Below are 25,684 nucleotides of genomic sequence, written 5' to 3' on the forward strand. Positions count from 1 at the left end.
TCAACCACCTCCCTGGGCAACCCATTCCAGCCTCTCACCACTCTCCTGCTCAGCAACTTCCTCCTCACCTCCAGCCTCAACCTACCGACCTCCAGCTTTGCTTTGCTACCCCCAGTCCTGGCACTCCCTGACAGCCTCAAAAGTCCCTCCCCAGCTTTTTTGTAGCCCCCTTCAGATCCTGGAAGGCCACAAGAAGGTCACCTGGGAGCCTCCTCTTCTCCAGCCTGCACAGCCCCAACTCTTTCAGTCTGTGCTCACAGCAGAGCTGCTGCAGCCCTCTCAGCATCCCAGTGGTCCTTCTCTGGACACACTCCAGCACATCCACATCCCTCTTGTAATGGGGGCTCCAGATCTGGATGCAGTACTCCAGGTGGGGTCTCAGCAGAGCACAGCAGAGGGGGAGAATCACCTCCCTGGCCCTGCTGGCCACACTTCTCCTGCTGCAGCCCAGGCTCTGCTTGGCTCTCTGGGCTGCAGGTGCAGACTGCTGGCTCCGAAAGGGGCCCTTTATTGTGACCTGATGCTCTGTCGCTCTAAGGTAACTAAGTGCTGCTCTGATTGATTAAGCAATCAAAAAAAAAGGAGTCTCAGCAAGGAGTGAAGCAGAGGGTCATGGTAGACAGGAGAAAGGACAATGCACTTCCACAGGGGCTCCCCCAGTCATTCAGGTGCCTGCCTGTTTGCTCTCTCACCCCTGCCTGTTTGCTCTCTCACCGAGAGACAAGTTCGGTTCCCATGGGAGTTCCAGAACCATTATGGAAATATTTTACTGAGTTTCAAATAGAAAAAATGAAGGGAAAAAAAAACCCCAAAACAACCCAAACCAAAAAAAAAAAAAACAAAAACCAACAGGATAGAAAAGGATTTGAGTACCTGGTTCCATTAACATGGTCACTGATAAAAGTCAGGTTCCCCTCACTGTTACACATAGAATCATAGAATCAACCAGGCTGGAAGAGACCTCCAAGCTCATCCAGGTCAACCTAGCACCCAGCCCTAGCCAGTCAACCAGACCATGGCACTAAGTGCCTCAGCCAGGCTTGGCTTCAACACCTCCAGGGATGGTGACTCCACCACCTCCCTGGGCAGCCCATTCCAATGCCAATCACTCTCTCTGCCAACAACTTCCTCCTAACATCCAGCCTAGACCTCCCCCGGCACAACTTGAGACTGTGTCCCCTTGTTCTGTTGCTACTTGTCTGGGAGAAGAGACCAACCCCACCTGGCTACAGCCTCCCTTCAGGTAGTTGCAGACAGTAATAAGATCACCCCTGAGCCTCCTCTTCTCCAGGCTAAACAGGCCCATGCATGTAAGATGAAGAAAAAGTGCAGAACCTAACAAAAAAAGGTCTCACCTTCCCCCTCCCTCACCTCCCACCCCCTCTTCCCCCTTCCCCTGCATCTTTTCTGGGCATAAATTAAGCCTTACAAAACGAAAAGAACAAAAAAAAAAAAAAAAAAGGCTACTCTGTGACATGCAACTTTATTATTTTCTTCTTTTCCTTTTAATTCAAAAGCTGGCTGTGAACTGTTACATTACCCCCAAAAAAAAAAAGAGGAGAAAAAAAGGGGAGAAAAAAAAATTTCCACATGCATAAAGCTTCTAAAAAATAAAAACAAAAGGGAAAAAAAAAAAAAAGCCCTAAAAATCTACTGTAAATCTACAACAGACTACTGATTTATTTCTTTTTGTTTTTATACATTTTGACTGCTGATTTGCCTCGTGTAGAAGTCTTAGATTTGGTAAAGCATCGGAACAATGCAGGGAGGCATCGACAGCTTTCAACTCTGGGCTGGATTTTGCCTTTCTTTGTTGTTGGTGTTGGTGGTGGTGGTTTGGTTTCTTTTTTTTTTTTGTTTGTTTGGTTTTTTTTCTCTCTTTTTTTGTTGGGTTTTTTTTTTCCCCTGTAAAATTGCATGAAGGCTAAGTAGAGAGGCTTCCTATCAGAAAATTCCCCTCCCCCCCCCCAAAAAAAAAAGGGAAAATCACAGAAATCCATTGGTAGGGTGGGAAGGGAGCTCAAAGATAGTCTAGTTCCAACCCTCCCCCCCCCCTCCGATCTCAAAGATAGTCTAGTTCCAACCCTCCCTCCCCCCCCCACCTCTCCATCTCCGGCACTGCCGCAGGGCAGGGACACCTCTGATGAGGATCAGTAATGCGTCTGTGGTCACCGCCTAAGGTCATTCGCTTAAACCCTGCCCTTTAACAGCGCTCCCTGTTCTCTCCACCGAACTTCTGCACATCAGATCTCTTCGAATTAGGCGTGGAAATAGCAGATAGGATAAGAAGACAAACCTGAGATACATTTGAACAGTATAACTTGCTAACTCCTTCATTAATCAAGAAAACCTCTCTGAAAAGCCTTCCCAAGCTTTTCCCCGGTGGGTTTTTGTTGGGTTGGGTTTTTTTTTTCCCCTCTTTTTCGTCTTAACACAAATTCAGAAACCTGTGCGATTGGATCTTGACATGAGTAGACTTCAAAGCACTGTGATCTTGTCTGCTAGGTGTAGGAATTTCTGCATAATCGTTACAGTAACTTTAAAAGTCTTTTCCACCCTGCTGTAAAGGTCAGAAAAAAAAGCTGCAAACTAGGAGGGGAATAGCGTTATCACCAGAGTGATGTGTCTGAAGCTTCTCAGAATAGGTTGTTTCTCCCTCCTTCCAAGTGTCTGTCTCCGTTTTCTTCTAACAGCTCACAAAATGTAGTCAGTTTTGTATCAAGTTAAAGAGTCACATCGGCTTAGTCCTACTCTTTCTACGCGGTATTCGACTTGCTGAGTTCTTGCCTGATGGCTGTGGAGACAGAAAGGGAAGAGTTAGCAAAGCAGAGGCAGAACGCCAGAATACACAACTGAGCCCTTCAAAGAGGACTCACTCTGCTTCCATAATCATTTAGATTGGAAAAGACCTTCGAGCTCATCGAGTCCAATCATTAGTTTCACACTGACAAGTCCTTGACCAAACCAGTTCCAGTGCCTGACCGCCCGCTCGGTAAACAACTTCCTCCCAACATCCAACCTAAACCTCCCCTGATGCAACTAGACACTGACAAGTCCTTGACCAAACCAAACCCCTGAGCACATCCAATCACTGTGAATTGCTCTGCTTGGAAATGACCACCAGGACCATCCAGTCCAACCTTCATCCCAGCATCCTTCATCACCAGACCACAGCCTCAAGCATCACAGCCACTCTCCTTTTAAACACCTCCAGGGATGGTGACTGCATCACCTCCCTGGGCAGCCTGTTCCAGTGCCTGACCACCTGCTCAGTAAAGAACTTCCTCCCAACATCCATCCTCAACCTCCCCTGATGCAACTTGAGGCCATTTCCTCTTGTCCTGTCATTAGTAACTTGGGAGAAGAGACCAGCTCCAGGCTCACTACAATCTCCTTTCAGGCAGTGATAGAAGGCAATAAGGTCCTCTCTTACCCTTGTCTTCTCCAGACTAAACACCTCCAAGTTGTGCAATCAGGGGAGGTCTAGGCTGGATGTTAGGAGGAAGTTGTTGACAGAGAGAGTGATTGGCATTGGAATGGGCTGCCCAGGGAGGTGGTGGAGTCACCATCCCTGGAGGTGTTCAGCCTGTTCCAGTGCCTGACCACCCACTCAGTAAAGAACTTCCTCCCAACATCCAACCTAAACCTCCCTGATGCAACTTGACACTGACAAGTCCTTGACCAAACCAAATCCCTCAGCACATCTAATCAATGTGAATTGCTCTGCTTGGAAATGACCACCAGGACCATCCAGTCCAACCTTCATCCCAGCATCCTTCATCACCAGACCACAGCCTCAAGCACCACATCCACTCTCCTTCTAAACACCTCCAGGGATGGCAACTGCACCACCTCCCTGGGCAGCCTGTTCCTGTGCCTGACCACCTGCTCAGTGAATAACTTCCTCCCAACATCCAACCTAAACCTCCCCTGATGCAACTTGAGGCCATTTCCTCTTGTCCTATCATTAGTAACTTGGGAGAAGAGACCAGCTCCAGGCTCACTACAATCTCCTTTCAGGCAGTGATAGAGGGCAATAAGGTCCCCTCTTACCCTCGTCTTCTCCAGACTAAACACCTCCAAGTTGTGCCAGGGGAGGTCTAGGCTGGATGTGAGGAGGAAGTTGTTGGCAGAGAGAGTGATTGGCATTGGAATGGGCTGCCCAGGGAGGTGGTGGAGTCACCATCCCTGGAGGTGTTCAGCCTGTTCCAGTGCCTGACCACCCGCTCAGTAAAGAACTTCCTGCCAACATCCAACCTAAACCTCCCCTGATGCAACTTGACACTGACAAGTCCTTGACCAAACCAAATCCCTCAGCACACCTAATCACTGTGAATTGCTCTGCTTGGAAAGGACCACCAGGATCAGCCACTCCAACCTTTATCCCAGCATCCTTCATCACCAGACCATAGCCTCAAGCACCACAGCCACTCTCCTTTTAAACACCTCCAGGGATGGTGACTGCACCACCTCCCTGGGCAGCCTGTTCCTGTGCCTGACCACCCACTCAGTGAATAACTTCCTCCCAACATCCAACCTAAACCTCCCCTGATGCAACTTGACACTGACAAGTCCTTGACCAAACCAAACCCCTCAGCACAGCATCTAATTGCTATGAAAAGTCCTAACAATGCAAATAAGCCATACATTAAGTTAGCTTCATGTGGCTTCACACAGGTTGTTCTCAACCAGGCAGTACCACTTTTCCTCCTGTAAAATCCTGTCAGCATCTTTTATTTTGCAGTTCTGCATCTCCAGCAAAACTTGGGATTCTCAAGCAGCATATGTGGGGGCTCTTTTATTGTTTTGGTTTTAAAAGCAGTCTCAGGGCCCTCCCTTGTTTGCTTCATACAGTTCTAAAAGACTGTGGGACACAGCACAGTCCAAATCCAGGGGGAAATCACTGCATTCTCTGTAGCCAGCTCTTCCTACATCATCACATTTGGCATTTCACCAGCAGTGGTATCAGTTGATCAGCAGAGCTATGACTTGCTTCTTAGAATCATAGAATAAACCAACCAGGTTGGAAGAGACCTCCAAGATCATCCAGTCCAACCTAGCACCCAGCCCTAGCCAGTCAACTACACCATGGCACTAAGTGCCTCAGCCAGGCTTTGCTTCAGCACCTCCAGGGATGGTGACTCCACCACCTCCCTGGGCAGCCCATTCCAATGCCAATCACTCTCTCTGACAACAACTCCCTCCTAACACCCAGCCTAGACCTCCCCTGGCACAACTTAAGACTGTGTCCCCTTGTTCTGTTGCTGGTTGTCTCACACTTCATTTCCCCAGCCCCCTCCCCCCTTGGTATTTTTCTTCCCCATACTTTATTTTGGTATTTTCCATAAAGTTAGGGAAAAAAATGCATACCAAGGCAATCAGTCACAGAGTTTTATTTACTACTTGACTGGTGGCCCTTTGAGATTATCATTTCTCAGTGACTTCCCCTAATTGCAAAAGGCTACACAGGAAAACACTTCCTGTTAAAAGCACAATTGTGAGAATACTTCTCTTTGCCTCTTCCACTACAGAGCAAAGAGAAGATGACTGAAAGCTGGAAGCACAATCCTAGCCTGAATATTGACAATTTCCAAACATGTTCCTGAGCAGCTCTGGATTATTTAGCAGCATCCCATCTGCCAGCACATGCTCATAGGCTCACAGGATGGCAGGGGTTGGAAGGGACCCAAGGAGATCATCGAGTCCAACCCCTCTGCCAGAGCAGGACAATGCTGTCTAACACAGATCACACAGGAACACATCCAGACAGACCTTGAATGCCTCCAGAGAAGGAGACTAAATGACCTCCCTGGGGAGCTTGTGCCATTGCTCTGTGACCCTTCCAGCACAGAAGTTCCCCCTTGTGTTGAGGCAGAACCTCCTGTGCTGCAACTTACACCCATTGCTCCTTGTCCTATCCCAGGGAGCAGTGAGCAGAGCCTGTCCCCCTGCTCCTGGCAGCCTTCAGATACTTAGAAACATTTATCCAATCCCCTCTCAGTCTTCTCTTGTCCAGACTAAGCAGCCCCAGGGCCCTCAGCCTCTCCTCATCAGCCATGCCCTCCAGTCCCCTCATCATCCCCCTAGCCCTCTGCTGGACCCTCTCCAGCAGATCCCTGTCCCTCTTCACCTGGGGAGCCCAAAACTGATCACAGTGTAACTGCAAATGACTCAAATACAGCATTTCTCCAACCACTTTTAAAAGATGCTACTTGGTGTCAATGTTCTACTAAAAGAAAAGGCACAGAGCAGAAAACAGTGAAGGAGAACAATCAGAACAAGTCTGTTGCAGAGGAAAAGGATGCCACCAGACTAAGAACAAAGCTATTTTTACCAATACATCATTCTCAGGGTACAAACACATTACATGAACACTTTGTGCACCTCTAGCTACTTATTTTAAGTGAGACTGAACAGCAGCAAGCAGATTGATACCTACCATCAATGAGTTCTTCCTTTAGTTTTGTTAACTCCTTCCTCATTTCATCTAAAATGTCCTATGGTGTCAGAGCAGAAACAACAGATTAGATTTGCAACACGAACAGGTTAGTTCTGCAGAGAGAACTCTGAATGTTTCCTACTCCTTAATCAACCTTTAACCCTCCTGAAATGCATAACCCACCCTTCAGCTTCCAAGTTGATCTTCAAAACCTAAAACATTCTTACTGCAGGTAAAACCAAGGAGAAAAATAATCAGATCTGTATCAACTGATTCCTGTAGACCTCTGAGAGGAGAAGGGACCAACTGCAGGTAGAATATTGCACTAATGTCATTGCTAAGTAAGAAAAGTAATAAACCCCATGCTTGGCAGATCCCTGTTAAACAAGAAAGCTTTGCTACAGGTGAGCTGCAGAACAAATAGCTAATTAAAAACTGCAAGTCAGATATTCAAAGCAAAAAAAACCCAAAAGGCAGATCAAGTTGCCAAGGGATTCCAAGTAGAACGTGAGGGAAATAAGCTGATGGGGTGAAGTGCCTCTCCTCACTTGATGTTTTTCCCATCCTTTCATGTAAGTGACTCTAAGTGACTATTTGGTGGCACCATTTTTACCAGCAGAGTTCCATTAACCCTCTGTTTCTGCAGACTTCCACACCAAATCTGTGGCCAGCAGCATCCTCATCCAGAAGATGATTCCAGCTGTTTCTTTGGCAGCTTTGGAGTTAGGAGGCTGTTCATGAGCAAGCATGCAATTCCCCAAGTGTACTCCAGCCTCAGGTCCTTTAGGAGCTGTTGGTGGAACACACCTTCCCTGCCTGAAGTCATTTCTGGTTAGTTGCCCAAGTTGCTGAGTCTGAGACAAGACTCCTGGTCAAAGAGCAAGAAACCTTGGAGCAGGAGCGTGACCACTAGTTGCTGGGGCCGGCAGTGGCGAGTACGAGATTGCCACCATGTAAAAGATGATTTTGCTTCCAGGGAAAACAATCCTGACAGAGGCAGGGAGAGGAAGGTAGGAGAGCCCTGCAGAGGGACCTGGACAGGCTGGATGGGTGGGCAGAGGCCAATGGGATGAGATTGAACAAGGCCAAGGGGAGGGTTCTGCACTTTGGCCACAACAACCCCAAGCAGTGCTATAGGCTGGGGACTAAGTGGCTGGAGAGCAGTCAGGAGGAAAGGGACCTGGGGGTACTGATAGAGAGTAAGCTGAAGCTGAGGCAGCAGTGTGCCCAGGTGGCCAAGAAAGCCAATGGCATCCTGGCCTGCATCAGGAACAGTGTGGCCAGCAGGACAAGGGAGGTTATTCTGCCCCTGTACTCAGCACTGGTCAGGCCACACCTTGAGTGCTGTGTCCAGTTCTGGGCCCCTCAATTCAAGAAAGATGTTGAGGTGCTGGAAGGTGTCCAGAGAAGGGCAACAAAGCTGGGGAGGGGCCTGGAGCACAAATCCTATGAGGAGAGGTTGAGGGAGCTGGGCCTGTTTAGCCTGGAGGAGAGGAGGCTCAGGGGTGATCTTATTACTGTCTACAACTACCTGAAGGGGCATTGTAGCCAGGTGGGGGGTGGCCTCTTCTCCCAGGTAACCAGCAATAGAACAAGGGGACACAGTCTCAAGTTGTGCCAGGGTAGGTCTAGGCTGGATGTTAGGAAGAAGTTCTTCACAGAGAGAGTGATTGGCATTGGAATGGGCTGCCCAGGGAGGTGGTGGAGGCACCGTCCCTGGGGGTCTTCAAGCAAAGCCTGGCTGAGGCACTTAGTGCCATGGTCTGGTTGATTGGATAGGGCTGGGTGCTAGGTTGGACTGGATGATCTTGGAGGTCTCTTCCAACCTGGCTGATTCTATGATTCTATGAGTCAGCAGGCTGGAAACTTGGGAGAGCTGTGCTTTGTGGGATGACAGACAGGATCCCCATCCTTTATGGCCTCGAGTTCAAAGGAGCTCAGAGAAGAAATAAGCATCCCACTAGTGTTCTTAACTGATAGGTCCTGTCTTCATACAAACCACAGGGGATGCCTTGCCAAGCCTCTGGTTGTGCTGGTTTGGTACTTGAAAAAAGCCTGTCACATACAGGTTGTTGCCAGACAATTTCTGAAACATGCCACAGCATCTTCTCCTCACCAGCAGGGGACTGTCACCTTCCTCCCACAAGACTCTCCTTTGCTCTTAGCCAGGACAGCTACACAAAAGGTGGTATCACCACCAAACTTATGACCATGAATGCTCACATGTGGTATTAAAATGTGGTGATGCTTGTTCTGCTAGAACTGCTCTAAGGGCTTGTTGCTGGCTTGTTCAGACAGAGAGAGGCAAGGTTTGCCAGCCAAACCCAGTTCCCAGTTCCATCTATAGCATGAACACCACCTTGGGTGTGCTGTCTAATGCAAAAAGCAGGAAGAAGTGAAAGTAACACAGAATGGCAGGGGTTGGATGGCACTTCTGGAGATCATCTAGTCCAACTGCCCTGCCCAAGCAGGACCACCTAGGGCAGGTCACAATGAAGCACATATAAGCGGATTTTGAATGCCTCTAGAGAAGCAGCTCCATGGAGAAGGACCTCGGAGTCCTGGTAAGTTGATCATGAGAGAGCAACATGCCCTTGTGGCTAAGAAGGCCAATGCTATCCTGGACTGCATCAACAAAAGCAGCCAAGAGGGCCAGTGCTATCCTGGACTGCATCAACAAAAGCAGCCAAGAGGGCCAATGCTATCCTGGACTGCATCAACAAAAGCAGCCAAGAGGGCCAATGCTATCCTGGACTGCATCAACAAAAGCAGCCAAGAGGGCCAATGCTATCCTGGACTGCATCATCAAAAGCAGCCAAGAGGGCCAATGCTATCCTGGACTGCATCAACAAAAGCAGCCAAGAGGGCCAATGCTACCCTGGACTGCATCATCAAAAGCAGCCAAGAGGGCCAATGCTATCCTGGAATGCATCATCAAAAGCAGCCAAGAGGGCCAATGGCATCCTGGAATGCATCAACAAAAGCAGGTCAAGGAAGACCCTCCCTTGCTTCCACTTTGCCTTGGTGGAACCTCATCTGGAGTACTGCGTCCAGCTCTGGTCTCCCCAGTTCAAAAGGGACAGGAAACTACTGGAGAGAGTACAACAGAGGACCACGAGGATGATTAAGGGACCAGAACATCTGTCCCTTGAGGAAAGGTGGAGAGTCCTGGGGCTGTGTAAGAAGCTGTAAGTGTTGGGGGGTGGCTAAGAATTTCCCCAAACTCGTTTCAGCAAATAATGACTACTAATGACTACATCATTACTTACCTCTGGAACTAGTTAACAGAACAATAAAAACTAGTATGGGACAGCTACAAGTTCTTTTCTTGCCAGGGCATCATATACATACCTGCTTCAATCTGTCATAATCTAGACCCTCTGACTGTACTCCATTGGCACTGGGCTGCCCCGTAGGTGTAGATTTTGGTCTGCAGTACAAAAACACATCCAGAATTACCAGTCACTCATGGTGACAGGACACACAGCACTTCCCCCATCAAACTTCTACTGAAAACACAGCAAAGAACCAGAATAAAACAGAATAAAATGTCGGGAGTTAGAGGATGGGAAGAATCAGGCAGGCTCCACATACCACACAGAATAAAAAAGCAGAGACCCAGAAGATTTCCCACAGGCTGGAAATATTAATTACCCTAAGAGTTATTAGTTCAAATCAAGAACTTTTCAGGCAGCAGCCAGATTTCACTCCCAGTGGTTTCTGATTGGTTTTTTGCCATAATGAGCATGAAAAGCTGAATGTCTTCAAATATCAAATACTTCCCCTTCTGCATTTTCAACTGCTTACTCATTTCAAATCAGGGCCTCTCAAAGAAGCACTCCCACTAATGACTGCTTGTTTGTGCTGTAACTGTATGAATGCTGTGGAATCACCATGGCAGATTTTCAACACACAGTATCACAGGATCAACACCTGACAGGACATGGCTGAGCAACCTTATCTAACCTCCTCCCAACCTTGAAAGCAAATCCTGTAACAGCAGCAAGATTTGGAAGCTCTTGAGATGATGTTCTGGCGTTTTGGACTCTCTGAAGACATCAAAAACTTGCTTACCAAGACCATCTTGCATTCTGAACAAAAATTCCACAAGCAGATTGTCTACCTTTTTGCTTCTCTTTTTTGATCTCCTTTACTCATACGAGGTGTTACTCAGGCTCATGTACTTACTATGCTTCCACAGGGACCTGGGGGTACTGGTAGACAGTAGGCTGAAGATGAGGCAGCAGTGTGCCCAGGTGGCCAAGAGAGCCAATGGCATCCTGGCCTGCCTCAGGAGCAGTGTGGCCAGCAGGACAAGGGAGGTTATTCTGCCCCTGTACTCAGCACTGCTCAGGCCACACCTTGAGTGCTGTGTCCAGTTCTGGGCCCCTCAATTCAAGAGAGATGTTGAGAAGCTGAAATGTGCCCAGAGAAGGGTGACAAAGCTGGTGAGGGGCCTGGAACACAAAGCCTATGAGGAGAGGCTGAGGGAGCTGGGGGTGTGCAGCCTGCAGAAGAGGAGGCTCAGGGCAGAGCTCATTGCTGTGTACAACTACCTGAAGGGAGGCTGTAGCCAGGTGGGGTTGGGCTCTTCTGCCAGGCAACCAGCAACAGAACAAGGGGACACAGCCTCAAGTTGTGCCAGGGTAGGTATAGGCTGGATATTAGGAAGAAGTTCTTCACAGAGAGAGTGATTGGCATTGGAATGGGCTGCCCAGGGAGGTGGTGGAGTCACTGTCCCTGGAGGTGTTGAAGCCAAGCCTGGCTGAGGCACTTAGTGCCATGGTCTGGTTGATTGGCTAGGGCTGGGTGCTAGGTTGGACTGGATGATCTTGGAGGTCTCTTCCAACCTGGCTGATTCTATGATTCTGTGATTCTAAAAACAGTCAGGAGGGACTGCAGTTACTGTGCCTTTGCTGCTGGACTCTGTATCAAAGCAGAAGAGGCACAGCAAGATCCTGTGCTGTTGTACCAACTCGGCTCCTCACTGGGGATCGCAATACTCAATCGCTACAGCTGCTTATATGTAAGAATACAGATGTTGAAACACAGGTTCCAAGAGAGAACTTGCTAACATTATTGCTTGAAGCACATCAAAATGAAATCCATGACCCACCAAGACAGAACACACAACCTTCTAGGAACTTGAAGCTGACAAACCAGAATTCACCTTGCAACCACCAGAAAACCTGCAGCCTGTGCTCACGCTATGAAGACAAACCACAGTTTAGGATCTTCTGAAGGATAAACTGTGTAGCTAAGAACTGCTTGCTCCAAAACATTCATCAAGATGAGATCTTTGCCAATTGCTGCTTCATCACACATCTGATATTTAAAGGTGTTACTTGTAGTGTACACCTCATACTGTGAACACTTAGTCCAAGCAGAGTCCCACGAATGTTTCAGCTTCATTTCCTGTGAGTAGCATCCTGTTGCCAAACACAGCATGAAAAAAGAACCAATATCCTCTCCAAAAAATGCAGTTCCTGGCAACTGATAAGAGGCAGCTACTACCTGCCTTAATGTAAGAACCCAAACAAGAACATCATTCAATATTTTAATGCAATTACATATGACTGCAACACATTTCCTTTAAAGAAGAGCTCTCCACAGACAGCTTCATGTTTCCTTTCAGCTCTTCAGGGTAAAAATCGACCAATCCCATCCCAAATATTCCTGCTGTCAAAAGTATCCCCAGGAAAGCCTCTTTAGAAGCTCTTACCACTCAGTTTGAAGACTCTATTAACCTTTTTGCTTTCTGAAATGCAAGGCAGCCTGGCATTTCTTTCACATTCAAATAGGAAAGACTGCAGTCTGTGAAGTAGATGGTTCCTAACATCAGGCAAATCCTGACCCCAGGTTACTTTATATTTCCTTTTTTGTTGTTTAACTTGCTCAGAAGAAGGATTAAAGGTGAATGCAGCTGCCATGAAGAAAAACACCCTTGAGTGAAATTTAGTGACTAAAGCATCCCAACCATTCGATCCTAAGATGGCTAAAGAGCTCTCCCGTGTGGTTTTTCATAGCATTGCCTAACAGGACAGTAAGCCAACCCTAAAACACCTTCAATCAAGCATGCAAGGAAAAGATTGTACTCATGCCAGCATGCAGAACACACCATCCAAGAGAAGTAGCTGGAAGGGGAGCTTTTCATACAAGAGATTAAGTAGTCACCACAGTGAGTGCCTTCATGAAACACAAAACTGGAATCTGGTGTTTACCTGTGGAAAGCTCTTAAAATCTGAAGGCTTTTGGTGTCAGGGTACTTTGTGAGCTTTTGGTGTCAGGGTATTTTGTGAGCTTTTGGTGTCAGGGTACTTTGTGAGCTTTTGGTGTCAGGGTATTTTGTGAGCTTTTGGTGTCAGGGTACTTTGTGAGCTTTTGGTGTTAGGCTGGCCACTTCCGTGAAAGTTAACAAAAAACACTTTTATAAATATATCAACGCCAAAAGGAAGGGCAAGAAGAGCCTCCACTCCTTACTGGACCAGGAGGGGAACACTATAACTGATGATGAGGCAAAGGCAGAGGTCCTGAATGCCTTCTTCGCCTCAGTTTTCAACAGTAAGGAGGGAGGAGTTCAGGGCAAGTGGCCTCTTGAACTGGGGGATGGGGTCGGGGAGCAGTGTGTTCCCCTGGAAATTCATGAAGAATTAGTTCAGGACCTGCTGAGTCATCTGGACACCCACAAGTCCATGGGACCAGATGGGATCCATCCCAGGGTGCTGAGAGAGCTGGCAGCTGAGCTGGCCAAGCTGCTCTCCATCATTTTCCAGCAGTCCTGGCTCACCGGAGAGGTCCCAGGAGACTGGAAACTGCCAACGTGGTCCCCATCCACAAGAAGGGTGGGATGGAGGAACCTGGGAACTACAGACCTGTCAGCCTGACCTCAGTGCCAGGGAAACTGATGGAGCAGGTTCTCTTGGGGCCAATAACTGCGCACCTGAGGGATGGCAAAGATCTCCAAGATCATCCAGCCAGCATGGGTTTAGGAAGGGCAGATCCTGCCTTTCTAACCTGATCTCCTTCTATGATCAGGTGACTGCTTGGTGGATGTGGGGAGGCTGTGGATGTGCTCTATCTGGACTTCAGCAAGGCCTTTGACACTGTCCCCCACAGCAAACTGCTGGCTAAGCTATCAGCCCATGGCTTGGATGGCAACACTCTGTGCTGGGTTAGGAACTGGCTGGAGGGCCGGACCCAGAGAGTGGTGGTGAATGGTGCCACATCCAGCTGGCGGCTGTCACTAGTGGTGTCCCTCAGGGATCTGTGCTGGGCCCCATCCTCTTTAACATCTTCATAGATGATCTGGATGAGGGCATGGAGTCAGTCATCAGCAAGTTTGCAGATGACACTAAGCTGGGGGCAGATGTGGCTGGGTTGGAGGGCAGAAGGGCTCTGCAGTGGGACCTTGACCGCCTGGACAGATGGGCAGAGTCCAAGGGGATGGCTTCAATAGCTCCAAGTGCAGGGTGCTGCACTTTGGCCACAACAACCCCATGCAGAGATACAGGCTGGGGTGGGAGTGGCTGGAGAGCAGCCAGACAGAGAGGGATCTGGGGGTGCTGATTGATACCCACCTGAACATGAGCCAGCAGTGTGCCCAGGTGGCCAAGAGAGCCAGTGGCATCCTGGCCTGCATCAGCAATGGTGTGGCCAGCAGGAGCAGGGAGGTCATTCTGCCCCTGTACTCTGCACTGGTCAGACCACACCTTGAGTCCTGTGTTCAGTTCTGGGCCCCCCAGTTTAGGAGGGACATTGAGATGCTCGAGCATGTCCAGAGAAGGGCGACGAGGCTGGGGAGAGGCCTTGAGCACAGCCCTACGAGGTGAGGCTGAGGGAGCTGGGATTGGTTAGCCTGGAGAAGAGGAGGCTCAGGGGAGACCTTATTGCTGTCTGCAACTACCTGAGGGGAGGTTGTGGCCAGGGGGAGGTTGCTCTCTTCTCTCAGGTGGCCAGCACCAGAACAAGAGGACACAGCCTCAGGCTGCGCCAGGGGAGATTTAGGCTGGAGGTGAGGAGAAAGTTCTTCCCTGAGAGAGTCATTGGACACTGGAATGGGCTGCCCGGGGAGGTGGTGGAGTCGCCGTCCCTGGAGCTGTTCAAGGCAAGGTTGGATGTGGCACTTGGTGCCATGGTCTGGCCTTGAGCTCTGTGGTAAAGGGTTGGACTTGATGATCTGTGAGGTCTCTTCCAACCTTGGTGATACTGTGATACTTTGTGAGCTTTTGGTGTCAGGGTACTTTGTGAGCTTTTGGTGGCAGGGTACTTTGTGAGCTTTTGGTGGCAGGGTATTTTGTGACTGCCACTACAGAGAGTGAAACTGAGATCCACAGCTTGAAACACACATTGTGTTAATTGCAACTTGGGAGCACATCCCCATCAGAAAGAGCTGAATTTATTTGATGCTTAACAAGTCTTTCCCTCCCCCCACTTTGTTTTCCCCTTTCAGATCAGGCAAAATTCATTTGTTAGCTTGAATGTCTGAAAAGCAGCTATGAAAACTGACCTGGGGAAATGAACTGCTATTCCTGTCTGAATAAACTCCCAGTTTTAAACACCTGCTTCTCCAAATGCTGCAAACACTTCCCTGGATCCTGGCACGTCCAGCAGGAATTTGTACCTTTGCAACTGGCGACTGCCAGCAAAAACACCTTTTAATATGGACTCATAGCTGCTTCTTAAACTATCTCAATTTGCTTTTGACACTATCTGCTTCTGGCTAGACCAGGCAGAACATGAAAAGGAAGGGTGTGTGTGTGTGTGGGGGGGTATGCATGTGGTGATTACCAATCCATGTAGAAAAAGTCCAACTGGGAACTGGTCAAAAGGGTTATTACAAAGTCTCAAATCCCAACAGGATGATACCTGTTTAATGAATCATAGAACCTGTTTTCAGAAGCAAGGAGGTTTTTCCACGGAGATTCCCGTCTATGGAGGGGAGAAACACTACCTTTAACAAGCTAGAATAGGTCTGCAGTCTCTTCAGGTGGAGTGCCTTAAACACTGCGGAGTTTGACTAGTTGTGTTCTGTTTGAATGCTTCAGGACAGCACAGAACAAGGGGACACAGTCTCAAGTTGTGCCAGGGGAGGTCTAGGCTGGATGTTAGGAGGAAGTTGTTGGCAGAGAGAGTGATTGGCATTGGAATGGGCTGCCCAGGGAGGTGGTGGAGGCACCATCCCTGGAGGTGTTGAAGCCAAGCCTGGCTGAGGCACTTAGTGCCATGGTCTGGTTGACTGGCTAGGGCTGGGTGCTAGGTTGGCCTGGCTGATCTTGGAGGTCTCTTCCAACCTGCTTGATTCTATGATCATTTCCCTGACACTATAGCAGAGAGGACATCACCAGCAGTGTCACCTGCTTTGTGACAAAAAAACCCAACAACCAGAATCAAGGCTGTGGACACTTTAAGGTCCTGGACTGAGTTATTTCTGAAAGACAGACAAGGATACTGATGGAAGCTGAGGGTATTTAGTGCTGCATTTTAACCAAAGAGCTGGATGAGAACCTCAACTACAAGTAATGCCACTTAAGAGAAGAATTGGTTTTTTCTTCTCTAATCACCAAAATCTTGCATGCCTGTTTCCAAGCCAGAATTCTAAGGAGACTTCAGATAATTTCAAGCATAGCATTCTCAAGTTTAACATGTCCTTTTGTTGTTTTTTTTCCCTCATGGAATTCAAGTAACTTTGTCATAGATTATCACAAGTCAGGATCTTTAAACTCCTGTGCACAAAATAAAGGAGGATTGTAAAAACAGGCCTTCTGGTTCATGTAAATGGCAACTAAATACACCTGACATGTAATTAGAAAAGAAATAAATTGCTAAGTTCCTAATTTCACATTCTGCATTACTGAAATGTCCAATGCCCACCAAAGTTCTAGCTGATCAGTTAGAATCATAGAATCAGTCAGGGTTGGAAGGGACCACAAGGAGCAGACAGTTCCAACCCCCCTGCCATGCCCAGGGACACCCTGCCCTAGAGCAGGCTGCACACAGCCCCATCCAGCCTGGCATTAAACACCTCCAGCCATGGGGCCTCAACCACCTCCCTGGGCAACCCATTCCAGCCTCTCACCACTCTCATGCTCAACAACTTCCTCCTCTCCTCCAGCCTGAACCTACCCATCTGCAGCTTTGCTCCATTCCCCCTAGTCCTGTCACTCCCTGAGAGCCTGAAAAGTCCCTCCCCAGCATTTTTGTAGCCTCCCTTCAGTTACCAAAGACTCATTAATGCCCTGAAGGATGTGTAATGCTTCTGCACTTCTCTAGGATGGACTTCCTTGGACTGGTATGAGACAGCTACTGAACAGAGTCACAGAAGCAAATCTTACCAAGACAGCTTAAAGATCTGGCTAAGAATTCTATGTCTAGCACAGAAATAGAAAGGAGAAAGCCTGTCCATGAGATCTACTGCAAAATCACAGCACTGAATTTGGTTTTCCCTTGTTGGAAACTTTAGACTTGACAATTTAAAGGGACAGAAAGAATTAAACATCATCATAAAGAAATGCACATCTTTATCACTGAAGTTACACACCAGCAATTGTTGAGGGATCTTCTCCTAAAGCCACCCTTCATTTCTAGTTAAAACTGCCAAGTGCAGCTTCACAGCAGTAATTTTAACCCCATACATTTTGCTTTCAATACTATTAATGTGACATTTGCTACTTTTAGACCAGAATCTCTATCATCAAGAGCAACAAAGACAAACAACATTCTATGATCCTAATATAAAGAAAAGATAACTGAAGAGATTACCTGGAGATAACAGGTGACTTGCTTCCATTCACTGTATTTGTTCTTTCCCAAGGCTTTCTTGTTAGTTCTGGAAAACAGAGTGAGATTAATATCTCTCTTTTTCTATTTCTTGTGTAAATTAGAGCAAGAAAATGTCAAGTCAGCATTTTTTTTGTTACTACACTGTATTAGCTCTTTCATCTTAAGCAGGTGTGGATCTGTTGGAAGGTAGGAGAGCCCTGCAGAGGGACCTGGACAGGCTGAATGGGTGGGCAGAGGCCACTGGGATGAGATTGAACAAGACCAAGTGCAGGGTTCTGCACTTTGGCCACAACAACCCCAAGCAGCACTACAGGCTGGGGACTGAGTGGCTGGAAAGCAGTCAGGAGGAAAGGGACCTGGGGGTACTGATAGATAGTAAGCTGAAGATGAGCCAGCAGTGTGCCCAGGTGGCCAGGAGAGCCAATGGCATCCTGGCCTGTATCAGGAACAGTGTGGCCAGTAGGACAAGGGAGGTTATTCTGCCCCTGTACTCAGCACTGCTCAGGCCACACCTTGAGTGCTGTGTCCAGTTCTGGGCCCCTCAATTCAAGAAGGATGTTGAGGTGCTGGAAGGTGTCCAGAGAAGGGCAACAAAGCTGGTGAGGGGCCTGGAGCACAAACCCTGTGAGGAGAGGTTGAGGGAGCTGGGGGTGTGCAGCCTGGAGAAGAGGAGGCTCAGGGGTGATCTTATTACTGTCTACAACTACCTGAAGGGGCATTGTAGCCAGGTGGGGGGTGGCCTCTTCTGCCAGGTAACCAGCAATAGAACAAAGGGACAGAGTCTCAAGTTGTGCCAGGGTAGGTATAGGCTGGATGTTAGGAAGAAGTTCTTCACAGAGAGAGTGATTGGCATTGGAATGGGCTGCCCAGGGAGGTGGTGGAGGCACCGTCCCTGGGGGTCTTCAAGAAAAGCCTAGATGAGGCACTTAGTGCCATGGTCTGGTTGATTGGATAGGGCAGGGTGCTAGGATGGACTGGATGATCTTGGAGGTCTCTTCCAACCTGGTTGATTCTATGATGCTATGAGCTCCTGTTCTATTCACCTATTTTTAAAGTTATACTACATTTATGTTAGGGTAATACCTTAAATTTTCCCTTTTGCTCCTAGTGTTGCCATTTAAGTCTTAATTCAACCAGGAAAAGGTCTGCCTATACTTGATGTATCCAATTGCTTCAGTTGTGAAACATGGAATGCTGGAACTATAATCAAATAGCTTCAAATACTGGTTCTAAGCTGAAAGAGTTTCCTTGAGCTGCTAATGAATTATGTAAAATCAACTCAGTATCAGTTTTAATGAAGGAACAAGCTGCACAAGTTTGAACAGTCTTTCTATAATGTGAATTGTTATTACTTACTTGCTACATCCTTACTTACTCAAGGCTTCAATGTGCCACTGGCCTTACAAGTGTTTACTTCAGATTTGGAGTTCATTTGGTTTGTTCCCTTTCTTTTTGTATTGCTCAGCTGTGCTAAGGCAAGGCATAGAAATGCCCTTTCAGAGTCTCACTGACCAGGCAGCTCTCTGGGATGAAGCTAGACACTGAGAAGAGTATCTGAACTGTATGCTTAGCATAGCATGTCATCAGTCAACTAGAATGTACCACAGTTAGTAGAATCATAGAATCAAGCAGGTTGGAAGAGACCTCCAAGATCATCCAGGCCAACCTAGCACCCAGCCCTAGCCAGTCAACCAGACCATGGCACTAAGTGCCTCAGCCAGGCTTTGCTTGAACACCTCCAGGGATGGTGACTCCACCACCTCCCTGGGCAGCCCATTCCAATGCCAATCACTCTCTCTGGGAAGAACTTCTTCCTAACATCCAGCCTATACCTACCCTGGCACAACTTGAGACTGTGTCCCCTTGCTCTATTGCTGGTTACCTGGCAGAAGAGGCCAACCCCACCTGGCTACAATGCCCCTTCATGTAGTTGTAGACAGTAATAAGATCACCCCTGAGCCTCCTCTTCTCCAGGCTAAACAGGCCCAGCTCCCTCAACCTCTCCTCATAGGATTTGTGCTCCAGGTCCCTCACCAGCTTCGTTGCCCTTCTCTGGAGTAATAGGGCTCAAACTTAATTTGATACACCAGGCCTCAGGACTTGTCCTGCCACAGGAGTTATTTCAGCTCTATCTGCAAAACTGAGAAACTTTAGCTTGGCTGCAGGTTGCTCAAGCACCACATGATTATTCTTATCTCACTGAAACAGCAACATTATCCAAGGGCCATACATCCTTTGCCTGTTCCATGGTTTTGAGCTTGTTTTGTTTCTACTATGTATCTGACCTTAGCTTTATGTGACTCTGTGTTTCCTTCCCTAAAAAGAAGCCTATCACATACAGAAAAGGACAAATGAGTTAACTCACCCAATATGGTGTAACTCTAAGCAATAGGAGACACTACAGACCCTTAAAACTGAAATGTATGAAAAGAAATGCAAGGAGATTCAAGCTCAGGACAGAAGAAATCATAGAATGGTTTGGATTGGAAAAGACCTTAAAGATCATCTAGTTCCAACCCAGTCACAATTAAATGATCTGGATGAGGGCATTGAGTCCAGCATCAGTAAGTTTGCAGATGACACCAAGCTAGGAGCAGGTGTTGATCTGTTGGAAGGTAGGAGAGCCCTGCAGAGGGACCTGGCCAGGCTGGATGGGTGGGCAGAGGCCAATGGGATGAGATTGAACAAGGCCAAGTGCAGGGTTCTGCACTTTGGCCACAACAACCCCAAGCAGCACTACAGGCTGGGGACAGAGTGGCTGGAGAGCAGACAGGAGGAAAGGGACCTGGGGGTACTGGTAGAGAGTAGCTGAAGCTGAGCCAGCAGTGTGCCCAGGTGGGCAAGAGAGCCAATGGCATCCTGGCCTGCATCAGGAGCAGTGTGGCCAGCAGGACAAGGGAGGTTCTTCTGCCCCTGTACTCAGCACTGCTCAGGCCACACCTTGAGTGCTGTGTCCAGTTCTGGGCCCCTAAATTCAAGAGAGATGTTGAGGTGCTGGAACATGTCCAGAGAAGGGCAACAAAGCTGGGGAGGGGCCTGGAGCACAAATCCTATGAGGAGAGGTTGAGGGAGCTGGGGGTGTGCAGCCTGGAGAATAGGAGGCTCAGGGGTGATCTTATTACTGTCTACAACTACCTGAAGGGGCATTGTAGCCAGGTGGGGTTGGGCTCTTCTGCCAGGCAACCAGCAATAGAACAAGGGGACACAGTCTCAAGTTGTGCCAGGGTAGGTCTAGGCTGGATGTTAGGAGGAAGTTGTTGGCAGAGAGAGTGATTGGCATTGGAATGGGCTGCCCAGGGAGGTGGTGGAGGCACCGTCCCTGGGGGTCTTCAAGCAAAGCCTGGCTGAGACACTTAGTGCCATGGTCTGGTTGATTGGCTAGGGCTGGGTGCTAGGTTGGCCTGGATGATCTTGGAGGTCTCTTCCAACCTGGTTGATTCTATGATTCTATGAACCACTTCACTTCCACCGGTTTTCATTTCTCTTTTTTGAGCCTGTGTTACTAGAAGAAGCTCTCCAAAACCAGTTATTTCCTCAAGGCTCAGTTCTATGTTTAACAAAATGAAGCTAAAGGGAGGTGTGGGGGGGGGGGGGGGAAGGGATGAAAAAATTGATTTGTACTAAGCAATGTATTGCTCTGCAGCCTATTGCATCAAGAGAAGTGTGGCCAGCAAGTCAACAGAGGTGACTGTCCCCCTCTACAAGGCTCTTTTGAGACCCCACCTGGAGTACTGTGTCCAGATCTGGAACCTCTATTACAAGACAGATATGGATGTGCTGGAACGTGTCCAGAGAAGGGTGATGAGGATGATCAGAGGGCTGGAGCACCTCTCCTATGAGGACATGCTGAGAGACTTTGGGTTCTTGAGTCTGTGGAAGAGAAGGCTCTAAGGAGACCTTACTGTGGCCTTCCAATATCTGAAGGGGGTCTACAAGCAAGCTGGTGAGGGACTTTTTATGGTGTTGGGTAGTGACAGGACTAGGAGGAATAGATCCAAGATAAGGGAGGACAGATTTAGACCGATGTTAGGAGGAAGTTCTTTACCATGAGGGTGGTGAGACATTGGAACAGGTTGCCCAGGGATGTGGTGGAAACTCCATCCCTGGATATTTTAAAGGCCAGGCTGGATGTGACTCTGGGCAACCTGATCTACTGGAAGGTGTCCTTGCCCACGGCAGGGGTGTTGGAACTAGATGATCCTTCAGGTCCCTTCCAACCCTGACAATTCTGTGATTCTGTGTAATACTAACAGCTTTGTAGCTACTGCCATCCAGGACACACTTAGCTCCCAGCTCTCCTTCAACATCAAAATGCTGTTATCAGATCCAGAGGAGGGCCACAATGAGAAGGCTGGAACACCTTCCCCATGGGGACAGACTGGGAGAGTTGAGGTTGTTCAGCCTGAAGAAGAGAAGGTTCCTGGGAGACCTTAGAGCAACCTCCCAGCAGCTGAAGGGAGCCTACAGAAAAGCTGAGAAGGAGCTTTTTACAAGGGCTTGCAGAGACAGGATGAAGGGGAGTGGATTGAAGGTGGAAGACACAAGATTAAGACTGGATGTTAGAAAGAAATTGTTTACAGTGAGAGTGGTGAGATACTGGAACAGGTTGCCCAGAGAGGCTGTGGATGCCTCCTCCCTGGAAGTGTTCAAGGTCAGATTGGACAAGGCCTTGAGCAACCTGGTGTAGGGAAGGTGTCCCTTGCCCATGGCAGGGGGGTTGGAACTAGATGATCTTGAAGGTCCCTTCCAACCAAAACCATTCTATGATTCCATGATTCTTTTTACCCCATAGCCAGCAGTGACTGCCTGGGTTTTGTTCATCCTGTGGCAGTGGTTTTCAGTATTAAGGCCTGCACACCAAGTGGCTGAACCATCTAGTGAAGAAGTATACACATGTAAAGCACTCAACAGCAAAAGCCAGAAGGCACTGAACACTGATATAGTCATTACTCAGTTGTTTTCTTTCTGCTGCTACTGTCTTTTGGGATAAACTGCAGGCTGTACGGTACCTCCTGCAGGCACACAGTGGGAGGTGGCCAGGGAAGCTAAGGGTACAAGAAATAATACTAAAGGACAGGAAAAGGAAGTCTTGAGTGTCACCTGTAGCCTTATAACACCTGTGTTGACAGTGTGAATAGATATATGCATGCTGACAATACACCTTGGCCAAGCAGGGAGCTGGCAAGAGCTGAGCTTTCCTTACTGACTGCAGAGGTGCTGCAGTTCCAGACTCTGCCACAGCACCTCAGCAAAAGAATCATGGCTAAAGGATTTCTACTCCATACACTTACAACTGATTTAGAAAGGATACTTGGATGTGAGAGAATCTATCCTAAAGTACCTGGAAGCAGCAGCTTTTTCTGTCTGACTCTGATAGCCTGGCACATCTGCCTTGGAGTAGTGACCCCACCGTGTCCTGTAGCAACTGAGACAACACATTCACTACCAACTGCTTTCCATCTGTCAGCCCCATAGGTTTGACACAGGAGGACCCTATTCAAGCACAGTGTTCCAGTGGATGTTCTTTTGATGCCATCCTTTGAAACACTGCTGAATCAGAACCCATTCTACAGCAAAGCTGTATCATGGAAGGAGAGGGAGGCTCCAAAATTCAGCAGAGCTGAGATCTGTCATTAGATTTTAGCATTATAGCACCACAGAGATCAGAAACCACTGCTACTTACCAGGTGTGCTTGTTGAAGAAACCTTAGAAGTTGAAGACTCTGCTTCCTCCTGATTAAAAGGAAACAGAAAGGGAGAAGGTGAGGGGGGAGAAGAAAAAGTGAAAAAAATAAGCCCAAGCAGCCACAACACAGAATGAAATACCTTTGACTCTTGGGACTCTGTCAGATAAATCACAAATCCCAACTGGTTAAATATGTATTTCAGTTTTCATAGATTTAAATGAGTCTGACCAACTGTGTGTAGAAACTGAGCAAGCACAATGCACTTCACAAAACAATCATTATATATATACACACACATGAAAAGAAAAGCACAGATCTCTCATGTACAACATTAGAATCTCTCTTCTAATTCAGTACTGAACAATATGAACCTGACACAGGTACAGGCTGGGTGGGGAATGGCTGAGAGCAGCCCTGAGGAAAAGGACCTGGGGCTCTGGGGTGAGGAAAAGCTCAACATGAACTGACAGTGTGCATGTGCAGCCCAGACAGCAACTGTGTGCTGGGCTGCAGCAAGAGCAGTGTGGGCAGCAGGGCAAGGGAGGGGATTCTGCCCCTTGGCTCTGCTCTCCTCAGACCCCACCTGCAGTCCTGGGTGCAGTTCTGGAGCCCCCAACTCAAGAGGGACATGGAACTGTTGGAGCCAGTCCAGAGGAGGGCCACAAAGATGCTCAGGGGGCTGCAGCAGCTCTGCCATGAGGACAGGCTGAGAGAGTTGGGGCTCTGCAGCCTGGAGAAGAGAAGGATTGGAGGAGACCTTAGAGTGGCCTTCCAGTATCTGAAGGGGGCTACAGGAAGGCTGAGGAGGGACTATTAACAAGGTCTGGTAATGACAGGACGAGGGGGAATGGGTTTGAACTGGCAGAGGGGATATTTAGGCTGGATGTTAGGAGGAAGTTCTTTGCAGTGAGGGTGGTGAGACACTGGCACAGGTTGCCCAGGGAGGCTGTGGCTGCTTCCTCCCTGGAGGTGTTTAAGGCCAGGTTGGATGAGGCCTTGAGCAACCTGCTCTAGTGGGAGGTGTCCCTGCCTACGGCAGGGGGTTGGAGCTGGATGATCCTTGAGGTCCCTTCCAACCCAGAGCATTCTATGATTCTATAAACTTTCTCAACTCACAGTTTTATCTTCTTTCTGCTCTGGTTCTGTTGATCCCTTTTCAGCAATTCTTCTCCTAGAAGCAGAGAGAAAGGTTACAAACAATTCATGCCTTTAAGAGGGAAGAACACTGGTTTCTGTAACTGAAGACATACACAGCTTGAAAGCCAGATAGTTAAAAATTAGTGTTTAAAGGAGCACTTTCAAAAGGACAAAGCCCTCCTGCCAAAGCTACTGTGCAATTCTTTCTCCTCTTGAAGTCTGCATGCCCTCCCTCACAGCTGCACAAAGACTTACAGAGAAGAGAAGTTCTTGATTACACTCAAGTAAAAATGGCTATTCATAAAGAGTTATCAGCCTCACAAGCAAACACATGAACAAGCCAATGTCTGTCTGATCCTTAGCCAGCTGCAAACAGGCACCCACAACCCTACCTGTACAGTGACTAAGCAGTTGGAGCAGAGCAGAAACAGGTGCTTACCTCCTGGCCAGCAGTGCACTCATTTCTTCCATCAGCCCACTGCCTCCCAAGGGAAGCGGTCCATTTCCACGGCCACTGTCTGTTTTAGATGAAGCAGAGCCTCCTCCTCCTCCACCTGAACTGGAGGAGTCTTCACCCTTCGTAACACACAAAATAGCAGCAGATGTACAAAGAAAATGTCAGCTGACTTAATGCAAGAAGCAAAACACATGGATAAAGGATAGGATGGGCTGGGAGCATCATCCTCTCATGCTTTCCTAACAATAAATTAACTCCTTTCATGCTTTAGTAACAATAAATTAACTCCTCTCATGCTTTGGTAACAACAAATTAACTCCTCTCATGCTTTCCTAACAATAAATTAACTCCTCTCATGCTTTTGTAACAACAAATTAACTCCTCTCATGCTTTTGTAACAGTAAATTAACCCTAACCCAAAACTCCTGATCAAGCTTTAAGTCACAACCAACTCAGTAAGAGAGGATTTAGAGACAGGAACAAGAGTTGCATTTACCCGTGAGACTTTCCTAAGCTTGGCTCCAGCGAGGGCAGCTGCTAGTCCAGTTAAAGGGCGATTTTCTTCGGACACAAATCCCACTGAAAATCCAGAGGCAGGGAGGGGGGGAGCAGGAGGTGGAAGAGGAACTTGAGGAGCTTGGCTAGGAAGTGGAGGTGGTGGTGGCGGCGGCGGCGGCCCTGAAGGTGGAAGTGGAGGTGGTGGTGGCGGGCCAGGAGGAGGTGGGGCTGCTACTGAAGACTGAGCTGGGCCAGGGGGCAAGGGGGGTGGGGGAGGAGGTGCAGGTGGTCCTTGGACAACACCTAGTATCAACGAGAAAACAAAGAGACTATATTAAGGATGTAAAAAAGTAAGATCTTTCCACTGCAATGCTGGTTCCTTGGCTCAGTGTATGAGATGGTAACACTGGTAAAGGTCCCTTTCACAGGCAAGAAAACACTCTGATCTTCATCAGGAGACAAGCACTAAATGCACACAAAGCACTACACAGTATGACAGATGAGACAGTTCCAGAGACATTTACACACAAAACCCCTCCAGACAGGTTCTGTGCTGCAACCAAGAAGAATCTCAGACAGGGAACAGGCAAAGGTTTCATGAAGAGTCAAGTGAAGCACGAGCATCCTATGGCACAGGAATGACAACTGTGTGCTTAACGGCTCTAAACACAGAGTGACTTCCAGGCA

At 48.1% G+C, this 25,684-nt stretch overlaps 1 protein-coding gene across 5 annotated transcripts in view; it reads right to left on the reverse strand.

Moving 5' to 3' along the window:
- Positions 1 to 1,464: 1,464 nt before the first annotated feature.
- Positions 1,465 to 25,684, reverse strand: part of ENAH (ENAH actin regulator) — a 151,357-nt gene continuing 127,137 nt past the window's right edge. For all 5 annotated transcript variants that reach the window (XM_064164592.1, XM_064164595.1, XM_064164596.1 and 2 more), the window contains 8 exons: positions 24,996 to 25,300; positions 24,482 to 24,618; positions 24,022 to 24,076; positions 22,903 to 22,951; positions 17,198 to 17,264; positions 9,791 to 9,869; positions 6,440 to 6,497; positions 1,465 to 2,794 (listed from right to left, as the gene is read on the reverse strand). In XM_064164592.1, coding sequence (XP_064020662.1) covers positions 2,757 to 2,794; positions 6,440 to 6,497; positions 9,791 to 9,869; positions 17,198 to 17,264; positions 22,903 to 22,951; positions 24,022 to 24,076; positions 24,482 to 24,618; positions 24,996 to 25,300 — 788 coding nt within the window. In that variant the 3' untranslated portion in view covers positions 1,465 to 2,756. The remainder of the gene's footprint in view (positions 2,795 to 6,439; positions 6,498 to 9,790; positions 9,870 to 17,197; positions 17,265 to 22,902; positions 22,952 to 24,021; positions 24,077 to 24,481; positions 24,619 to 24,995; positions 25,301 to 25,684) is intronic.

The sequence above is a fragment of the Pogoniulus pusillus genome, chromosome 25 (assembly GCF_015220805.1).
Source record: "Pogoniulus pusillus isolate bPogPus1 chromosome 25, bPogPus1.pri, whole genome shotgun sequence".
Classification (NCBI taxonomy): Eukaryota; Metazoa; Chordata; class Aves; order Piciformes; family Lybiidae; genus Pogoniulus; species Pogoniulus pusillus.